Consider the following 16,201-nt stretch of genomic DNA (forward strand, 5'->3'; position numbering starts at 1 on the left):
GAGACAACCTGTAATAAAGAGAACTGTGAGAAAATGGTCACAGGAAGCTGAAGAAGCTCTGCAAGGTTGTTTTGAGGCTACAGACTGGGACGCACTGTGCCAGCCACATGGAGAGGACATCAATGCCATGACTGAGTGTGTCACTGACTATATTAATGTCAGAGTCGTGGAGATTTGACCAGAATGCAGAACATGGAGAGGAGGCCGCATGGTGAATAGTTTGAGGTTTAATGAATTTGGTCACAGACTTACAGGCAGAGTACAGGCAGGTAATCCAAAGGTACAAGTTCAGGAGGCAAACAGAAAACAAACCACATGATCTCGGGAAGATAACAAGGGTGGTTAACGTGAGGAACCAGCGGGAAACAATTAAACTAGAGAGCTTATAAACTGAGGGAAGTGGAGTGTGGCCCAATGAGACAAGGAGGCAGGTAATCAGAGGAAACATGTAACAGGTGTAGACCAGGCTGCAGGGTGGCTGAGGGAATGTGTCAGGTGAAACTAATGAGCAGGAGGAAAGCAGGGACAAGAGGAACTGAGCAAAAACTAGACTAAACCAGAATTAACACTGCATGTCCAGATCATGTCAGCCCTAGAGTCCTGAAGGTCTGTGCAGAGCAGCTCTGCAGGATTCTGCAGCACCTCTTCAACCTTAGCCTGGCCCAGAAGAAGGTTCCAGACCTCCTGTCTTGTTCCGGTACCAAAGAAAACTCCCCCATCAGTCCTCAATGACTATAGACCTGTTGCCCTGACATCTCACATCATGAAGGTCCTAGAGAGACTCCTGTTGGTCCACCTGAGTAAGCAAACAATAAACCTTCAGGACCTCCTTCAGTTTGCTTATCGCTTTGGAGTTGAAGATGCCATCATACACCTGCTTCAACAAACCCACTGTCATCTGGACAAAGCCAGCAGCACTGTGAGGATCATGTTCTTTGATTTCTCCAGAACATTTAATACAATCCAACCTGATTTGCTTTGTCAGAAACTCCAGAAGACTCAGGTGGAGGCCTCAACAATCTCCTGGATCAAAGACTACCTGACAAACAGACCACAGTTTGTGAGACTGAAGGGTTGTGAGTCTAACCAGGTAGTCAGCAGCACAGGAGCACCACAGGGGACTGTACTCTCACCATTCCTTTTCACTCTGTACACCTCAGACTTCCAGTACAAGACAGACTCCTGTCATCTGCAGAAATACTCAGATGATTCTGTAGTCGTTGGTGGATCAGAGATGGACAAGAAGCTGAGTACAGGAAGGTGGTGGACCGCTTTGTGGCATGGTGTGGAAACAATCATCTCATTTTGAACGTGACTAAAACAAAGGAGATTATTGTAGATTTTAAGAGAAACAGGAATAAGTCAAAAACTATTTCCATCATAGGAGAAGAAGTGGAGGTGGTGGAGGAGTATAAATACCTCGGTGTTCACCTGGACAACAGACTAGAGTGGAGATGCAACTGTGAAGCCGTCTACAAGAAGGGACAGAGCAGACTGTACTTCTTGAGGAAGCTTAGGTCCTTCAGTGTTTGCAGCAAGATGCTGCATATCTTCTATAAGTCTGTTGTGGAGAATCTGATCTCTTCTACCATCATCTGCTGGGGAAGCAGCATCAGAACCAGGGACTTAAAAAAGCTCAACAAGCTGATAAAGAAGGATGGTTCTGTTCTGGAGACTCCTCTAGAACCTCTGGAGATCATTGTGGAAAGAAGGATTCTTCATAAAATGAAGAACATTATGGAGAACCCTGAGCATCCTCTTCATGAGACTGTCCTACAACAACAGAGTGTCTTCAGTCAGAGGCTTCTTCAGATCTGCTGTAAGACGGAGCGCTACAGGAGATCCTTCCTGCCCACAACCATCAGCATCTACAACGTCTCTTTGAGGAAACCTTCATAATATGAGATATAACAACATTTAATTTCCCTTTGGGATTAATAAAGTATTTTTGAATTGAATTGAATTGAAATACACTCAACTGAATAGATTTGTTAAAGCTACGTAAGTCCCATGTGGTGCGTAGCAGCAGTAATGTCACTACGCATGCGCCATACTGAAGCATGCTTCTCAGCATCCCCTCTGTGACGACAAAAAGATCTCCGAGGGGATGAGCGGTGCGTGACCGTGTCTTCTTCACGTACTGCTGCTCAGAGAGAGACGGAGACAGATCCACGGACAGTAGTCGGTTCCGTCCGGAGGATGCGCACCGCAGCCGTCGGCAGCAGCAGGTTACGCTGATTGAGGTTCGGTACCGTCAAACGGAGCGCTAACAGCAGGACGAAACCATGAGCTGTAACTGGGGCACCGAGCTGTGGGTAAGTGAGCTTGTTCTCACCTGAACGGTAATCAGCGGCCGGTTACCGGATGGCCGTCGGTGCGTGTGTTTGCGTGTATTTGCGTGTGTGCGGCCCTGGTGCCTCTGTCTGCCATAGCAACACGGTGGGTGACGACAGCGTCTGGCTCTGCAGCATCATGGAGGATGCAGAGGAGCTGCAGAGATGGAGTAATTAGTGTTGACAACCTGAAATGTTTCCTGGTGATCTGAGTTAGACTCTTTTAGCTTCTCTTTTAACTCGATAATCAATAAGCAGCAAACTCTTGACTTTATCAGACCGCAACTTCTCGTTCAGTGAAGTTTCAAATGTGAGACAAACTGATTTCAATTCCAGCAGGAACACTTTGTCAATCCTGATCACATTGCTAAAATGCAGCTAAGGATAGCCTTTAAGGCAAAACCCAGGGCAAGGAAGCCTGAATATTTCATCTCCAGAGCTGTCTCCTGGTCAGAGGTCAGTGATGCTGAAACAATCTGAACACCAACAGTGATTATCAACCATCTGAGAAAAGATGTAATCAATGTGATCGTTGTGTCGTTACCCAGATGTGATTTTATGCATTTTTACCACACTGGCTGACAAGAAACATGTTGACAATAAGGACCCCGTAGCGTTTTTAAGCAAGAAAAATGCCTTGTAATGCCCCTCCTTTTAAAGCCTTGATATTTTCTAGAAACAAATAATCAAGAGTTTCAGTGGAATATTTTTTCCTCAAAAACGAAATAGTGATGATTCATGTGGGATCAAATGACCGAACCAGACCAGAATCTGTCATCACAAACAAGCATTTCCACCACATCTTTGACTTCTTGAGGAGCAGTGGAACGTCTATTTTTGTCTCTGGTCTGAAACCCACAGATGGTCGTGGATCTGATTGTACTGGGAGAGGTTTTTATTCTTCAGCTCAGATGGTGTCTATTCAATTTAATTCAGTTTATTTATATAGCGTTGTCTCAAGGTTCTTCACAAAGTCAGGTTCATACATTCCAACTAATCCCAACTATCAAACAGTCAGATTCAGTTATTTATTCAAATTGGATAAAAAGTTTTTCTATCTAAGGAAACCCAGCAGATTGCATCCAGTCAGTGACTTGCAGCATTCACTCCTCCTGGATGAGCATGTAGAGACAGTGGACAGTCACTGGTGTTGACTTTGCAGCAATCCCTCATACTGAGCATGCATGTAGCGACAGTGGAGAGGAAAAACTCCCTTTTAACAGGAAGAAACCTCCAGCAGAACCAGAACCAGGCTCAGTGTGAGCGGCCATCTGCCACGACCGACTGGAGGTTAGAGAGAACAGAGCAGAGACACAAAGAGAACAAAGAAGCACTGATCCAGGAGTACTTTCTATGGGAAGGAAAAGTAAATGTTAATGGATGTAGCTCCTTTAGTCATTTCATCTAGAAAGAAAGAACAGATAAACTGAGCCAGTTTTCAAGATTAGAGTCTGAAAGAGAGAACATAGAGTTAGTCACAGTAGAAGCTCAGTCAGTAGCCATGTCTAGGAGAGAGAAAGGGTTAAACACTGAAAGACAGGGCCATGTGGATCATCTGTAGAAGGTGAGCATTAAGTTGTTGCCAGCAGAAGCTCGGACGATTCCCCTCTCTAGAAAGGTGTCACAGGTAGACACAGAGTCAGGCCAGGTGTAGCTTCTAGGAAGAGAAAAGAGAGAACAAAGTTAAAAGCTGAAATAACGGCAAATAATGCAAAATTGGAGAGTAGTATGAGAATGTAGCGAAGAGGGTGAAAGTGGTCATTATGTCCTCCAGCAGCCTCCTGGTGCTTTTTCACCACAGCACGTCCAGCTCTAAACTGGGCCTGCTGCTAAAGTTCTTAATTAGGTCTACTGAAACAAGACAGAGAACAAACTAGAAAAGCTCTTTGAGCCTGTTCCAAGGCGGGAAAAATCCCAGATCCCCTTTGTCCCCAGTAGAAAACTGTTTGTTATTAAGCCTATTATTATTTTCTCTATTTTTACATTTAATTTATAGGCCTTTGTTTTCATTTGTTTTCCTAATAAAACCTAAGGATAATAATTATTAAATTGTGTGGATTCGGGATCTCACCATCTCTGGGAAAAATCAAGTTCTTTCTGGATTATCCCTAACCCACAGCAGTTTTCAAGGTGCCTCTCATGAGACCTGTTGTCCTAGACATAATCTTAACAGTACATATTATCTCACACAGCTGCAAGCAGAAGGCTGAGAAACCATTACTCTAAGACTAAATAAGAGAAGAATGGATCAACACTGAGGGGTTCTAATACTTTTGTCAGTTCCTGTAGAGAATCAAGGAGCAAATCAAGCAAGACACTAAAATTTCTATAACAACGTCCTCCAGCAGTCTAAGCCTATAGCAGCATAACTACAGAGATACCTCAGGATAAACTAAGCCACTCTAACTATAAGCTTTATCAAAAAGGAAAGTTTTAAGCCTAGCCTTAAAAGTAGACAGGGTGTCTGCCTCACGGACTAAAACTGGGAGCTGGTTCCACAGGAGAGGAGCCTGATAACTAAAGGATCTGCCTCCCATTCTACTTCTAGAGACTCTAGGAACCACCAGTAAACCTGCAGTCTGAGAACAAAGTGCTCTGTTAGGAACATATGGACCAATCAGATCTCTGATGTATGATGGAGCTAGATCATTAAGGGCTTTATATGTGAGGAGGAGAATTTTAAATTATATTCTGGATTTAACAGGGAGCCAATGAAGGGAAGCTAAAATAGGAGAAATATGATCTCTCTTTTTAATTTTCATCAGAACTCTTGCTGCAGCATTTTGAATCAGCTGAAGGTTTTTAACTGCATTTTGTGGACATCCTGATAGTAAAGAATTACAATAGTCCAGCCTTGAAGTAACAAATGCATGGACTAGTTTTTCAGCGTCACTCCTGGACAGGATATTTCTAATTTTGGCAATGTTCTGGAGGTGAAAGAAGGAAATCCTAGAAACCTGTTTAATATGGGATTTAAATGACATGTCCTAGTCAAAGATTACACCAAGGTTTTTTACTTTATTATCAGAGGTCAATTTAATGCCATCCAGGTTAAGTGATTAACTAAGCAGTTTCTTTTTTAAAGACTCCGGTCCAAAGACGACAACTTCTGTCTTGTCTGAATTTAGAAGCAGAAAATTTAAAGTCATCCAAGTTTTTATGTCTTCAAGACATGCTTGTAGTCTATCTAACTGGTTGGGCTATCCAACCATCAGGGCTTAAACATGCTAACCGCTAACATCAGGTATGCTGTGATGCTGCACATCATGATGGTTTACACCTCAGCGATCCACACCTCTCTCCTGTTCTTTGGCTGCTGTTCACACTACCGGTCCAAAAACCAGCGCCCTCTGCAGCCCTCCCATCATACAACCATCATCATTATGTCTTCCTGGAGCCAAAGTTCCCCAACTTCCTGTCCTGCTGGCAACATGGAGGTTTGCCACATTCCAGTTCACTCAGTTCATGTGAAGGTTCCTACGGGGCCCAGCAAGTGTCAGCGGTTAAAGAAAAGAAACGCCGGTGGAAATCCATGCTCATGCTTTACTAAACTGCTCAGTTTTGCAGTCTGTGCGCAGGGATTACAAGACTGTGCTCTCGCTTTCTGCTGTCGGTGCACGCATATTAGTCTGTGACATCTGTTGAGAGTTTGGACGGGTTCGGACGGGTTAGTGTAACAAAAATAAAGTCATTTTACAAGCTGTGAAGTGTGCTGATTAAAACATGGCAGTACTTTGAGTTTATATATGACAACAGATCCACTTACTTCACAGCTGTGGGCCATGTGTCCAAACTCTGACTCTGTCTTGGAATGAACTCATAATCAGGGAGAATTTGGACTTTTTATTTCTTGCTGAACCATGGCAACAGAACCGGATCATTGTACATTATACATGAAAATATGTCCCCTAGAGTGCTTTGTTTTTATCTTACCACGTGTGTCAGCTAGTGGTGGAAGTTCTGCTGTGGTCTTTAAAGACAATTACATCTGAAATCTGATGTATTAAAAATTAATTACTTCTTTTGAATTTCAGCTATTTCAAATTGGTTTGGGAAATTTTATTCTACTGTACTGTAATTCTTGTCCAGTCGGCCCTTTTGTTTCTGAATTGTCAGACGTTTTAGCAACAGTTATCACAAAAGAGAGAAAGTTTTAATTCTAAACACTGATGACCCTGACAGCAGCTACAGATTTGAATCCATCAAAGATCCTTTAAGTTTCAACAACTTGTTTCTGGAGCTATTCATAAATGTAAGGTAAGAAGACTGTGTCAGGTTTAGCAACACTAAAACCAGAAACTCTCAGTGGGAACATGATTAGTTTCAGTTCCAGTAAAATTGATGTTTTCTGTTGTTCCAGGATCAATTTGACAATCTGGAAAAACATACCAGCTGGGGGATCGACTTCCTAGAAAGATACACTAAATTTGTTAAAGAGCGAGCTGACATTGAACTGAGCTACGCCAAGCAAATCAGGTAAGTTTGTTCCCTGTTGGTCACCTGCATGCTATATTTACCTGTCTTTCCTTGTCTCTGACAACCAGTCTGTGTCTCCCTGTCTGTCTGCAGGAGCCTGTCTAAGAAGTACCACCCAAAGCGAAGCAGAGAAGATGAGAACAGGTCAGTGTTTAAACTAACTGTTTGTATGGATTCATCCGTCTTACCGGAGCTCTGACCGATCAGACTCCATCCAGTTTTTCAATCCACCTGTGGTGAATCATATGGATCTTTGGAAAACTAAAGGGAATCAGGAATAAATGAGGATATCCTTCAGCTGCCTGTCTTTGAGCTCACTGGTTCTGTTCTTCAGGTGAGCAAAAGGTGGAGATGGTTTTACAGTCAGGCTCCTCAGAGGAGGAAAACAAGCTGTGGTGACATCAGCAACTCAACTCAGGAGTCAATATTAAGTCAGGATAAAACCTAATTCAGTTTTTATTCCCTAAATTTGAGTACCTAATTTAAATGAATGAACAAAGAAACGAGCGAACAAATGAATGAAATGGTAGAACCACGTGTCAGAGTCTTGGAACTTCAACTTTCCAGTGTTCTCATGTCATGGACACTTGAACCACAGTCAAAGATGATGGAAGTTTCTTCAACAAATTAAGATGACAAGTTGATGATGGTGAAGATGTGGGCTGTACCTCGTGAAACTGGTAAACGTTTGACAAAATGTCAGAGGGATGTGAGACCAGAGGCAGTTTGGGATGAAGAGAGGTAAGAGAGGGCTAGCAGTAGGGATATTACTGATTTTGTTTCAGGCACAAGATGGACAGGTGAGAATTTAGTCTTTAACATCTTTATGGAGATATGTCCACCAGACCTTGAGAGCTGGTTTCCAGATGGCAGGAGACTTTGGTGGTGTAGATCCAAGGTACAAGTCTTCAATCTCATATATGACGGTCAAAGCTGTCCAATACAGAGGAAGGCTGGTTGGACGTCAGGCTTGCGATATTTGAGCCGGGACTGTAAATAAAGTATTAATGTCCAAACCAGCATAGGATGCTTAGTAACCTCCAACCAATGCTACCATTCAAAGGACAGTTTAATGAAGAGAATATCAGTCTCCTTCATCCTTTTAGTTCATTCAAGGCTTTGTCAGATTCACATTTCTCAGCTTGATCGTATAACCAGTTTGCCAGGAGGCATTGGAAACCAGGTGGACATGTTGGACTGAAGAAATTATGTCATCTTGGGACACAAAAACAAAGAGATTCAAGAAATCATGGAGAGCATCATTGACAAAAGCTTTAATATTGCTGGGTGTTAGTTAGCTCAAGAAAACAGAAGGTAAACAAAATATCCCAGTGGGGTTTTAAGGGTGGTCTTCCAATCCTCCCTCTCATGGATTCTGACCACGAGGAGCACTGGTGAGATCGAGCTTAGTGAAAAGATCGGTGTGATGGTCAGAGTCAGATATATACCTGGCAGCTCCACATGTTGTCTCATGTCAGAGGGTGTTAGTGATCCACCTGCAGGTGGGACCTTGAGCAGGTAGAACCAGGGACTTTACCTACATTGAAACAAAAATACAAAGCTGGTGGGAACAGCAACTTTGATAGGGTGGGATCTCTCATTAGGTGGAAGGAGCAACTCTGAGCAGGGCCAGCTTATGTTTTAACAGCCAGATATTAAATCTACCCAGAGTAATGTGGCAGAGGCTTTTGTGGAGTCCTGGTGCGACAAAAAAGGGTGCAGAGGCAAGTTCAGTTCTTCCTCTTGTGACCTGTCCAGTCAGTTTGTTGTGGGGGGTCCAGGAGGAAATCAATAATGGGGAGAGATGGGACAGCATTACCTACTGAATCATGTCTAGACCTTCAGAGGTCAGGGGTGAAAAAAAAGGATCATGATAAAAAGATCATAGAAACCTTAATAAATACATCTAAATTCTTCCGCTTCAGTTGAACAGTTTAGTCCTTCAACAAACATCGGAAATGTTAAATCAACCTTCAGAATCTTTTGTGGTTTAATTTTTGTGCCAATCGACTAACCAGAGTGTTTCAAAGAAGCTCTGACGTATCCAGGAGCTTCTCACATATTCCTGTTTAATCCTGGAGATTCTGCAAATCTTTATGTTTCCTTTTTAATTGATGAAAAGGTGAGAAATGTATTATATATAAATGTATTTTATATCAGGGAGCCAAATTCCAGTCCTGAAGAGCTACCATCCTGCCACTCGTAAATGCATTGCTTCTCCAACACACTTGAATCAAATGGCTGACTTCCCATATCAGCCGTCAGTCATTCAGCTCTGCAGAGGCCAGGTGATGAGCGGTTCATGTGAATTGGTTTGAGAAGGCATGGAGTGTGTGTGAAATATACACGTTACTAACATGTTATTGCCAGATTAATATCATGTTAATGTCTTTTTAACTTGACATTAGCTTCATGTTAACATGCTAAAAACACATAACATGTTCGCACATTAACATCCAACTAACATCACATCAACACCATGGATCTACAGACTGACAGCATGGCAACTGTTTCTATGGTGGAAAATGGTCACGCTTTAATCATGGGGTGCTGTCTGCTCTGTGATTGGTTCCTCTAGGTACACCTGGTGTTTGGCGTTTGCAGCGACTCTGCAGCAGCTGAATGAAATGGCAGCTCAGAGAGAAGATTTGGCCGACAACCTTCACACGCAGATTGTTTGTGAACTGATGAGGTACACCCAGGAGCTGAAGGCTGAGAGGAAAACTGTGAGTCCACAAAGACACCAACACTTCCATCTAGCAGCTTCCACAACAAATACAGAGTTTATCTCCGTCTAAACTACAAGTTTCACATGGCGGGGGGGGGGGGGCAACGTTGTTCTGTTGTTCAAAAGTCTAGTCAATGCCTACGGAGGGCTAGACTCAAGGACAATGCAGTGGGACTAACCATGGCAGCAGAGGAATGGGTTCTCAGCACCAGAGCAATAGAGGCCAGGGTCTACCACACCAGACAGAACCCAAGATGTCCCTGAAGGAGTCCAACAAATTAAATTAAATTAAATTAAATTAAATAACAGCTGGGTGCCAGATGCTGGCAGGAAAGGCTACCATTTGCCCCTTTTCCACAGGCTCCTTTTAGCCGGCGCTGCTCTGCACCACTCGGTTTCGCTCTACTCGGTACGGTACCAGTTCTGTTTCCACTGACACGCCATGGCTGAACCTATGGCGACTGAAGCCCCGCCTCCAGCTATGAGTGTAGAGCGCTGTGCTGCTACTAATGTTACTGTGTTACGTTTTCACGTTAAAGTAATCTGCGTGAAATGATACTAATGAATAAATAAATAAAAGATAAAAACATAAACATAAATAAACTAAATACTAATAACGTGTATATGCAAGAATGTCTTATGTTTTTTATGTCTAAAATGATCCACTAGGATAATTATCTGGACCACAGCCCAGCCAGAACTTAAAGTAAGGCTTAGCGGCCCCAAAGTTTACTTGAAGAAGTTACAATTTTGGGTTTTATGAAGAAGTTTTTGTCTCCTCCATGGCAAAAACGAGGACCAGGACTTTAAAGCCCAGAACCGTGGACTTCTGACTGCGGTGAAGTTAGTTTTAGGTTGGTTGTTGGATCTTCGTGCTGCATGGATTCAGCAGGTCTTCGTCCCGTTTGACCCAATGAAGGCAGTCTGATTACGGGCAGCTGCTCTCTGCCTGCTCCCTCCTCCTGCAGGTTCTCTGGAGGACTGCCAATAAATGTCAGAACCAAACCTGCTGTTTCATGGTGGTTTGTTTGTGTGTTTTGGGGGAAATGTTTGTGTGTCTGAACAGCTGATTTTATGTGTGATCAGCTGATTTAGGATGTTATTAAATACAGCGCCCTCTACCTGCGTGTCATTCAGAAAGCTGATTTGTTCTTTTTCTTTTCTGTCAGCCTTCAGGCATCATTTATGATCTGTAAATGATCAAATTTCATGTATGGCCTGTTCTGGTCACTGTGTTCCTTAATATTATTGTAGTTTCTCTTGGGTTTTATTAACTTTTCCTAGTACTGTCTCAACAAAAACCTTCTCATTTCTCCTGGTCGTCCCACGCCCAATCATTGAACAGCTGTCTGTTCACGTCACATGTGGTCCTGACTCAGACTCGGTTGGACCTGCTCAGGGGCAGGTCCCAAAAAACTAGGTACCGGTACGGAAAAAACTGTAATGGCAAAGCTCGCAGCGTAGAGTCGAGTAGGGCCAAATGGAGCCAGTGGAAAAGGGGCAATTGAATACCACAACCAGGTTGCTTGAACAGTGTACATCTGTGCGGAGTATGGGCTGGAGGTCCCTAATCCTGATCAAAGTGGGAGAAACCACCAAGACTGTTGGAAAATAATAAAGCTAAGAACCTGTGTGACTTCGAGATTCAATTCAATTCTGTTTAGTTTTATTTATATAGCGCCAATTCACAACACATGTCATCTCAAGGCTCTTTACAAAGGGTTTGAAATGGGATTGAATTCAGAGCAATCACCAGGTGATGGCTAACCAACCGGACATTGTTGTGGGGAACGAAGCTGAAAACTGGTAGATGTTGCAATCCCAACCCACAACAATACCGATATTGCTCCTTTTCCACTACTAGCAACTCAGAGCGGTTTGCTGCGGCTCGGCTCACTTTTTACATTTTTTTCATTGGTAATGAATTAAATAATAGCTGATTCTGACTGATAGAGGCTTCCTCGAGCAAAAGGTGTTACGGTTTACTTGATATTGGACCCCAGAATGCAGACGAGCAGGCAGCGTGATGGTAAGTGAAAAAAGGTTTAATTACAAAAACTCACACTCAGCTGGAGGCAGGAACAAAACAAACGGGCAGGCAAGACAGGCATGATCAAAAAGACAAAACTTGGTTTGCGAACAAGACATGAGCATGAGAGATGTTTCCACGACGACTAACTGAACAGGTGTGTATATATGGAGCATGGTACAGGTGGAGCAAGGAGACAGATTAACTTGGAACCGACTTGATGAACCGAATAAACTTAATTGACAGAGAACACAACGTGACAGGAGCAAAACATGGCTTGAACAGAACGCAAATCCAAGGAAACAAACTAACAGAAATATAACTAGAAAAAATGAAACAAAAGCATAAACAGGAAAATAATAACAAAAGAACGAGTCAAAACCTTAACTGTGAAAAACATGAGAAAAAACCAGAAACCAAAAACCAAACAACCCCAAATCATAACAAAAGGTCCAGATTCATTTTTTGCTGCAGATTGGGAATTCATCAGAATCAGAGCAGAAAGTCTGAGGACAAATCGAAGTGAAACCATGGCTTCCAACAGATCACAAATCAGGCACAGGGGACTGTCCTCTTCAGGAAATTAAGGGAATTTCATATCTGTGGTTTGTTTACTTTGGTGCAAATCAGTTCAGAATGAGAAGAATCAGCATCAGCTTTGTTTGGCAAGATTGTGTGCACTAAGTAAGGAATTTGAGTTTGATTTCAATCGCTCACATCAGATAGACATTAAGTATAAATATACAAATGTTAGAGGAAATAAAATAAAGAATTGGAGATAAAGTTACAATTAACTTGCAACTTTTCCTGTTCTTTCTCAGTGTTTCCTGTTAGGCAGCCTCTAAGTGGTTTAATGTCAGCTTTTCATTCCTGAGTGACGCCTCCTGTTTAATAAACCCAACACTGAAACGCTTGGCCCTGCCCCTGCCGTCATTCAGATGGTTAGAGTCAATCAGAGAGTTTCTCCACTTTGTTTCTTTAATCATTTCTGACATCTCATCAGACTCTGCATACAACAACCCACAGTAAGTGGGTCAGAGTCTCTCTCTTCAGTTTGTGCATTACTTCCAGCCTGTAGATGTGAATAACGAATGGTCAAAACCCTTTGACCTGATTTACATCAGAAAATATATTTCAAATCAAATACAAAAACAAAAATAATCCATTAATACGATTCAGGAATGAATGATTTAAAAAAAATCCCTTCAATTCAAGTCACCTGAAAGACAAGAAAACTTCCTGAAATCTTAAACTCATTAAAATGTTCATTGAGAAAAAAAACCTTGGAAAAAAATAAAACTTAGGGGTGTAAACATCATCTCAGAAGTGAGGGTGACCGAATTTCAGTTGCAGTTGAGTGATTTAGCATCGCACCTCTCCTTAGTGTCTAAAGAACCGCATAATGACTAACAGCCATAGTACAGCACCAGGGGAAAGACACCAGGGAGTTTTTAAACTATGAACACCACACCAACTACTAAATTAAGGACAATCCCATGACGGTGTTGTCAGTCTGAGCTCCCATGCCGACATGTGTTTGCCTGTCGGAGAATCCAGCTCTTTAGCGCCACCTGAAGGTAAAACCTAAACAGTTTGTGTGCAGGGTGTGTGGGGTCTGCAGAGATGTTAGCTGCCCTTTTACTGACCTTTGACCTGTATAAGTCCTGGATGGAGGGAAGGTCAGCCCTGATGATTCTCTCTGCAGGTGAGATGGGGAAGACAGGACAGACAGTGTAGAAGATGACCGCAGCTCCTGGGGAAGGTTGGACTTCTTGAGTTGCCTCAGGAAGTACAGTCTCTGCTGGGCTTTCTTCTGAACATTGTCCATGTGTGAGGACCATCTCAAGTTTCCAGAAATGGTGGTTCCTAGGAATCGGAAGTGGTCAACAGCAGACACAGTGTTGTTGAGGATAGTGGGAGTGGTGTTCTGCTGACTGTCCTTTAAACTGGTTTAAGGGACACACCTGGCGCTCCAACTAAACCCTTGTGATATTTCTTAGTTAGAAGTAACTCGTTAAAAGTATCTGTTAAATGAACAAAAAAATAATCATAAAGACTCATTTTTTGAATTGCTTTACATTTGTCATGGCTGCCATGCAGTCAGTTTTTTTTTGGCACACAATGATGTCACCCTTGGGTTCCAAATTTACCAGCATAACCAATTTGTGTTTTTTATTTCAGCATTTCCAAGACGGTCGCCGTGCTCAGCAACACATTGAAAGCTCCTGGAAGCAGCTGGAATCTGTAAGTAATCTGCTGATCAGGCCCACTCATTTTTACTGAACCCTCCCATCTGAATTGAACCCTCCTACCTATTGATATGACTCCTTCCATTTACCAGCTGACCATTCCCACCAGATTCTAACTTCTGCCACCAATAAAGAGATTAGAATGTGAATACAAATAGATCTGGTCTTCAACAATTAAATACATCATCTAGTGGCTACGGACGTCGTCACTTGGGTACCCGGGGGCAAGGGGGTGTGGGGTGTTGGCACCAGGGGAGGTGTTGTCCTTGGGTGGAACAGGGGCTGTGGCTTAACATCTGGCTTAGGGTGGGTGTGCTGCAGTTGCAGGCACTGTGACGTGAATCGGTTGTGGTTGCTGAGACCTCTTAACCTACCTGCTGCCACTCCTGGCTGGTGTGGTTGAATTGGGTGGGGGTTTCTGCCTTTCCCTGGCCTGGCTGATTGGCTAGTAGTCATAGTGGCTGGGGCTTGGTTGACTAGGGTCGTGGAGGCAGGTGTGGGGTGGGAGGTCATGTGGAAGGAGGGGCTGGGTGCATCTACTGTGGCAAGCTGGTTCCTGCTGGCCTAAGTGTTCCTGGACTGGTCCCACCTGGGGGATGGTCACCCTGCAGTTGCTCCTCTCTGGCATTGTTGGTAGTATCTGGGAGGTCTCTAGCCATGGTGTTCGCTGTTATGCTGTCAGTGGAGGTGGGATATGGATGGGGCCAGTTGCTGAGCTGTCCACGGGCGGAAGAGTCGAGGCGGTTCCCTTCATTTCCTTCTCTTTAACAGATGACATACCACAAAACAATGTGGTTTTTGGGTTGGGAATGATGAATTTTTCAGGCATAGTGAATTTAGCTTGCAGTGCCTCTGCTTTGCTTGGCCCCTCCTACACCTCTATTTTAATATATGGGAGACACATGGTGTTTGGAGCTGGGGTGGGGGAGACTCCGCTGCCACCAAGCAGTAGGGTCTCCAAAATACCACCTTCTGCCCCAGTTTTAATGCACTTTGGACATGCACGTATGTATTTATAGCAATGTTTGATCGATCCAAGATGGCGCCGCAGATGGTCGCCTCGGCGTGTTGGTGCGCATTGTTTTGTTTTGTTTTTTGCTTTAAAACGGTCTTCTGTGATGGTACCCGGAGCTCTCTCACCAGAGAAGAACTCATGAACATCAGGGCTACTACACCACAGGAGTTATTTCTAACTTTTCTGCCTACTGCTCTGGAATTTTTGGACATTCTGGTCAAAGGTGTGCTCACCTTTGTTCACGCGGTGAAACGCCGGAAGAGAGGGAAACGGGCTGGGGTGCTGGTACGTCTTCGCCAGCGTGGACTACGAACACCGTTACCTGGAATATTTCTCTCTAACGTGCGCTCACTTCCCAACAAAATTGAGGAACTACAACTGCTGTTGGGGAAAAACAGGGAGTTTTATTCATCGGCAGTTTTGTGCTTCACGGAGACGTGGCTGTGTGGATTAATACCGGACTCTGCGCTGCAGCTGGCAGGATTCCAGCTCTACAGAGCGGACAGAGACACGGAACTCTCCGGCAAAGCGAAAGGTGGAGGAATCTGTTTCTACCTCAACAGTGGTTGGTGCAACGACGTGACAGTGATTCAGCAGCACTGTTCTCCAGACCTGGAAGCCTTCATCATAAACTGTAAGCCTTTCTATTCCCCCCGTGAGTTCGCTTCGTTCATCCTGGTCGGTGTTTACATCCCGCCGCAAGCTAACGTGCAGGTCGCACAACATTCTGGATCACTGTTACATCACCATCAGAGACGCTTATCACGCCGTCCCACGTGCTGCACTGGGCCAATCCGACCACATCATGGTCCACCTGATTCCTGCATACAGGCAGAAACTAAAGCTCTGCAAACCTGTTGTGAGGACGACAAGGAAGTGGAGCAGTGAGGCTGTGGAGAATCTCCAGGCGTGTTTAGGCTGTACAGACTGGGATGTGTTCAGGACTACTACCAACAGTCTGGACGAGTACACAGAGGCTGTGACTTCCTACATCAGCTTCTGTGAGGACAGCTGTGTACCATCATGCACCAGGGTGAGTTACAACAACGACAAACCCTGGTTCACAGCTAAACTCAGAAGGTTAAGACTGGATAAGGAAGAGGCCTTCAGGAGTGGGGACAAAGACATATACAGAGAGGCAAAGTACAAGTTTGGCAAGGCAGTGAAAGAGGCCAAACGACTGTACTCTGAGAAGCTCCAAAACCAGTTCTCAGCCAACGACTCTGCGTCTGTCTGGAAAGGGCTCAAGCAAATCACCAACTACAAGCCGAAAGCCCCCCACTCCATCAACGACCGACGCCTCGCCAACAACCTGAACGAGTTCTACTGCCGCTTTGAAAGACAAAGGGACAGTCCTGCAACCATCCCCCA

The 16,201-nt window shown here is 43.9% G+C and overlaps 1 protein-coding gene across 4 annotated transcripts in view; it reads left to right on the forward strand.

The window, feature by feature from the left end:
* The first annotated feature begins 2,004 nt into the window (after positions 1 to 2,004).
* LOC124878144 (formin-binding protein 1-like) overlaps positions 2,005 to 16,201 on the forward strand; it is a 70,915-nt gene continuing 56,718 nt past the window's right edge. For all 4 annotated transcript variants that reach the window (XM_047381967.1, XM_047381968.1, XM_047381969.1 and 1 more), the window contains exons 1-5: positions 2,005 to 2,315; positions 6,694 to 6,809; positions 6,903 to 6,953; positions 9,388 to 9,535; positions 13,748 to 13,810. In XM_047381967.1, the coding sequence (XP_047237923.1) occupies positions 2,286 to 2,315; positions 6,694 to 6,809; positions 6,903 to 6,953; positions 9,388 to 9,535; positions 13,748 to 13,810 (408 nt within the window). In that variant the 5' untranslated portion in view covers positions 2,005 to 2,285. The remainder of the gene's footprint in view (positions 2,316 to 6,693; positions 6,810 to 6,902; positions 6,954 to 9,387; positions 9,536 to 13,747; positions 13,811 to 16,201) is intronic.

The sequence above is a fragment of the Girardinichthys multiradiatus genome, chromosome 12 (assembly GCF_021462225.1).
Source record: "Girardinichthys multiradiatus isolate DD_20200921_A chromosome 12, DD_fGirMul_XY1, whole genome shotgun sequence".
NCBI classification, from domain to species: Eukaryota; Metazoa; Chordata; class Actinopteri; order Cyprinodontiformes; family Goodeidae; genus Girardinichthys; species Girardinichthys multiradiatus.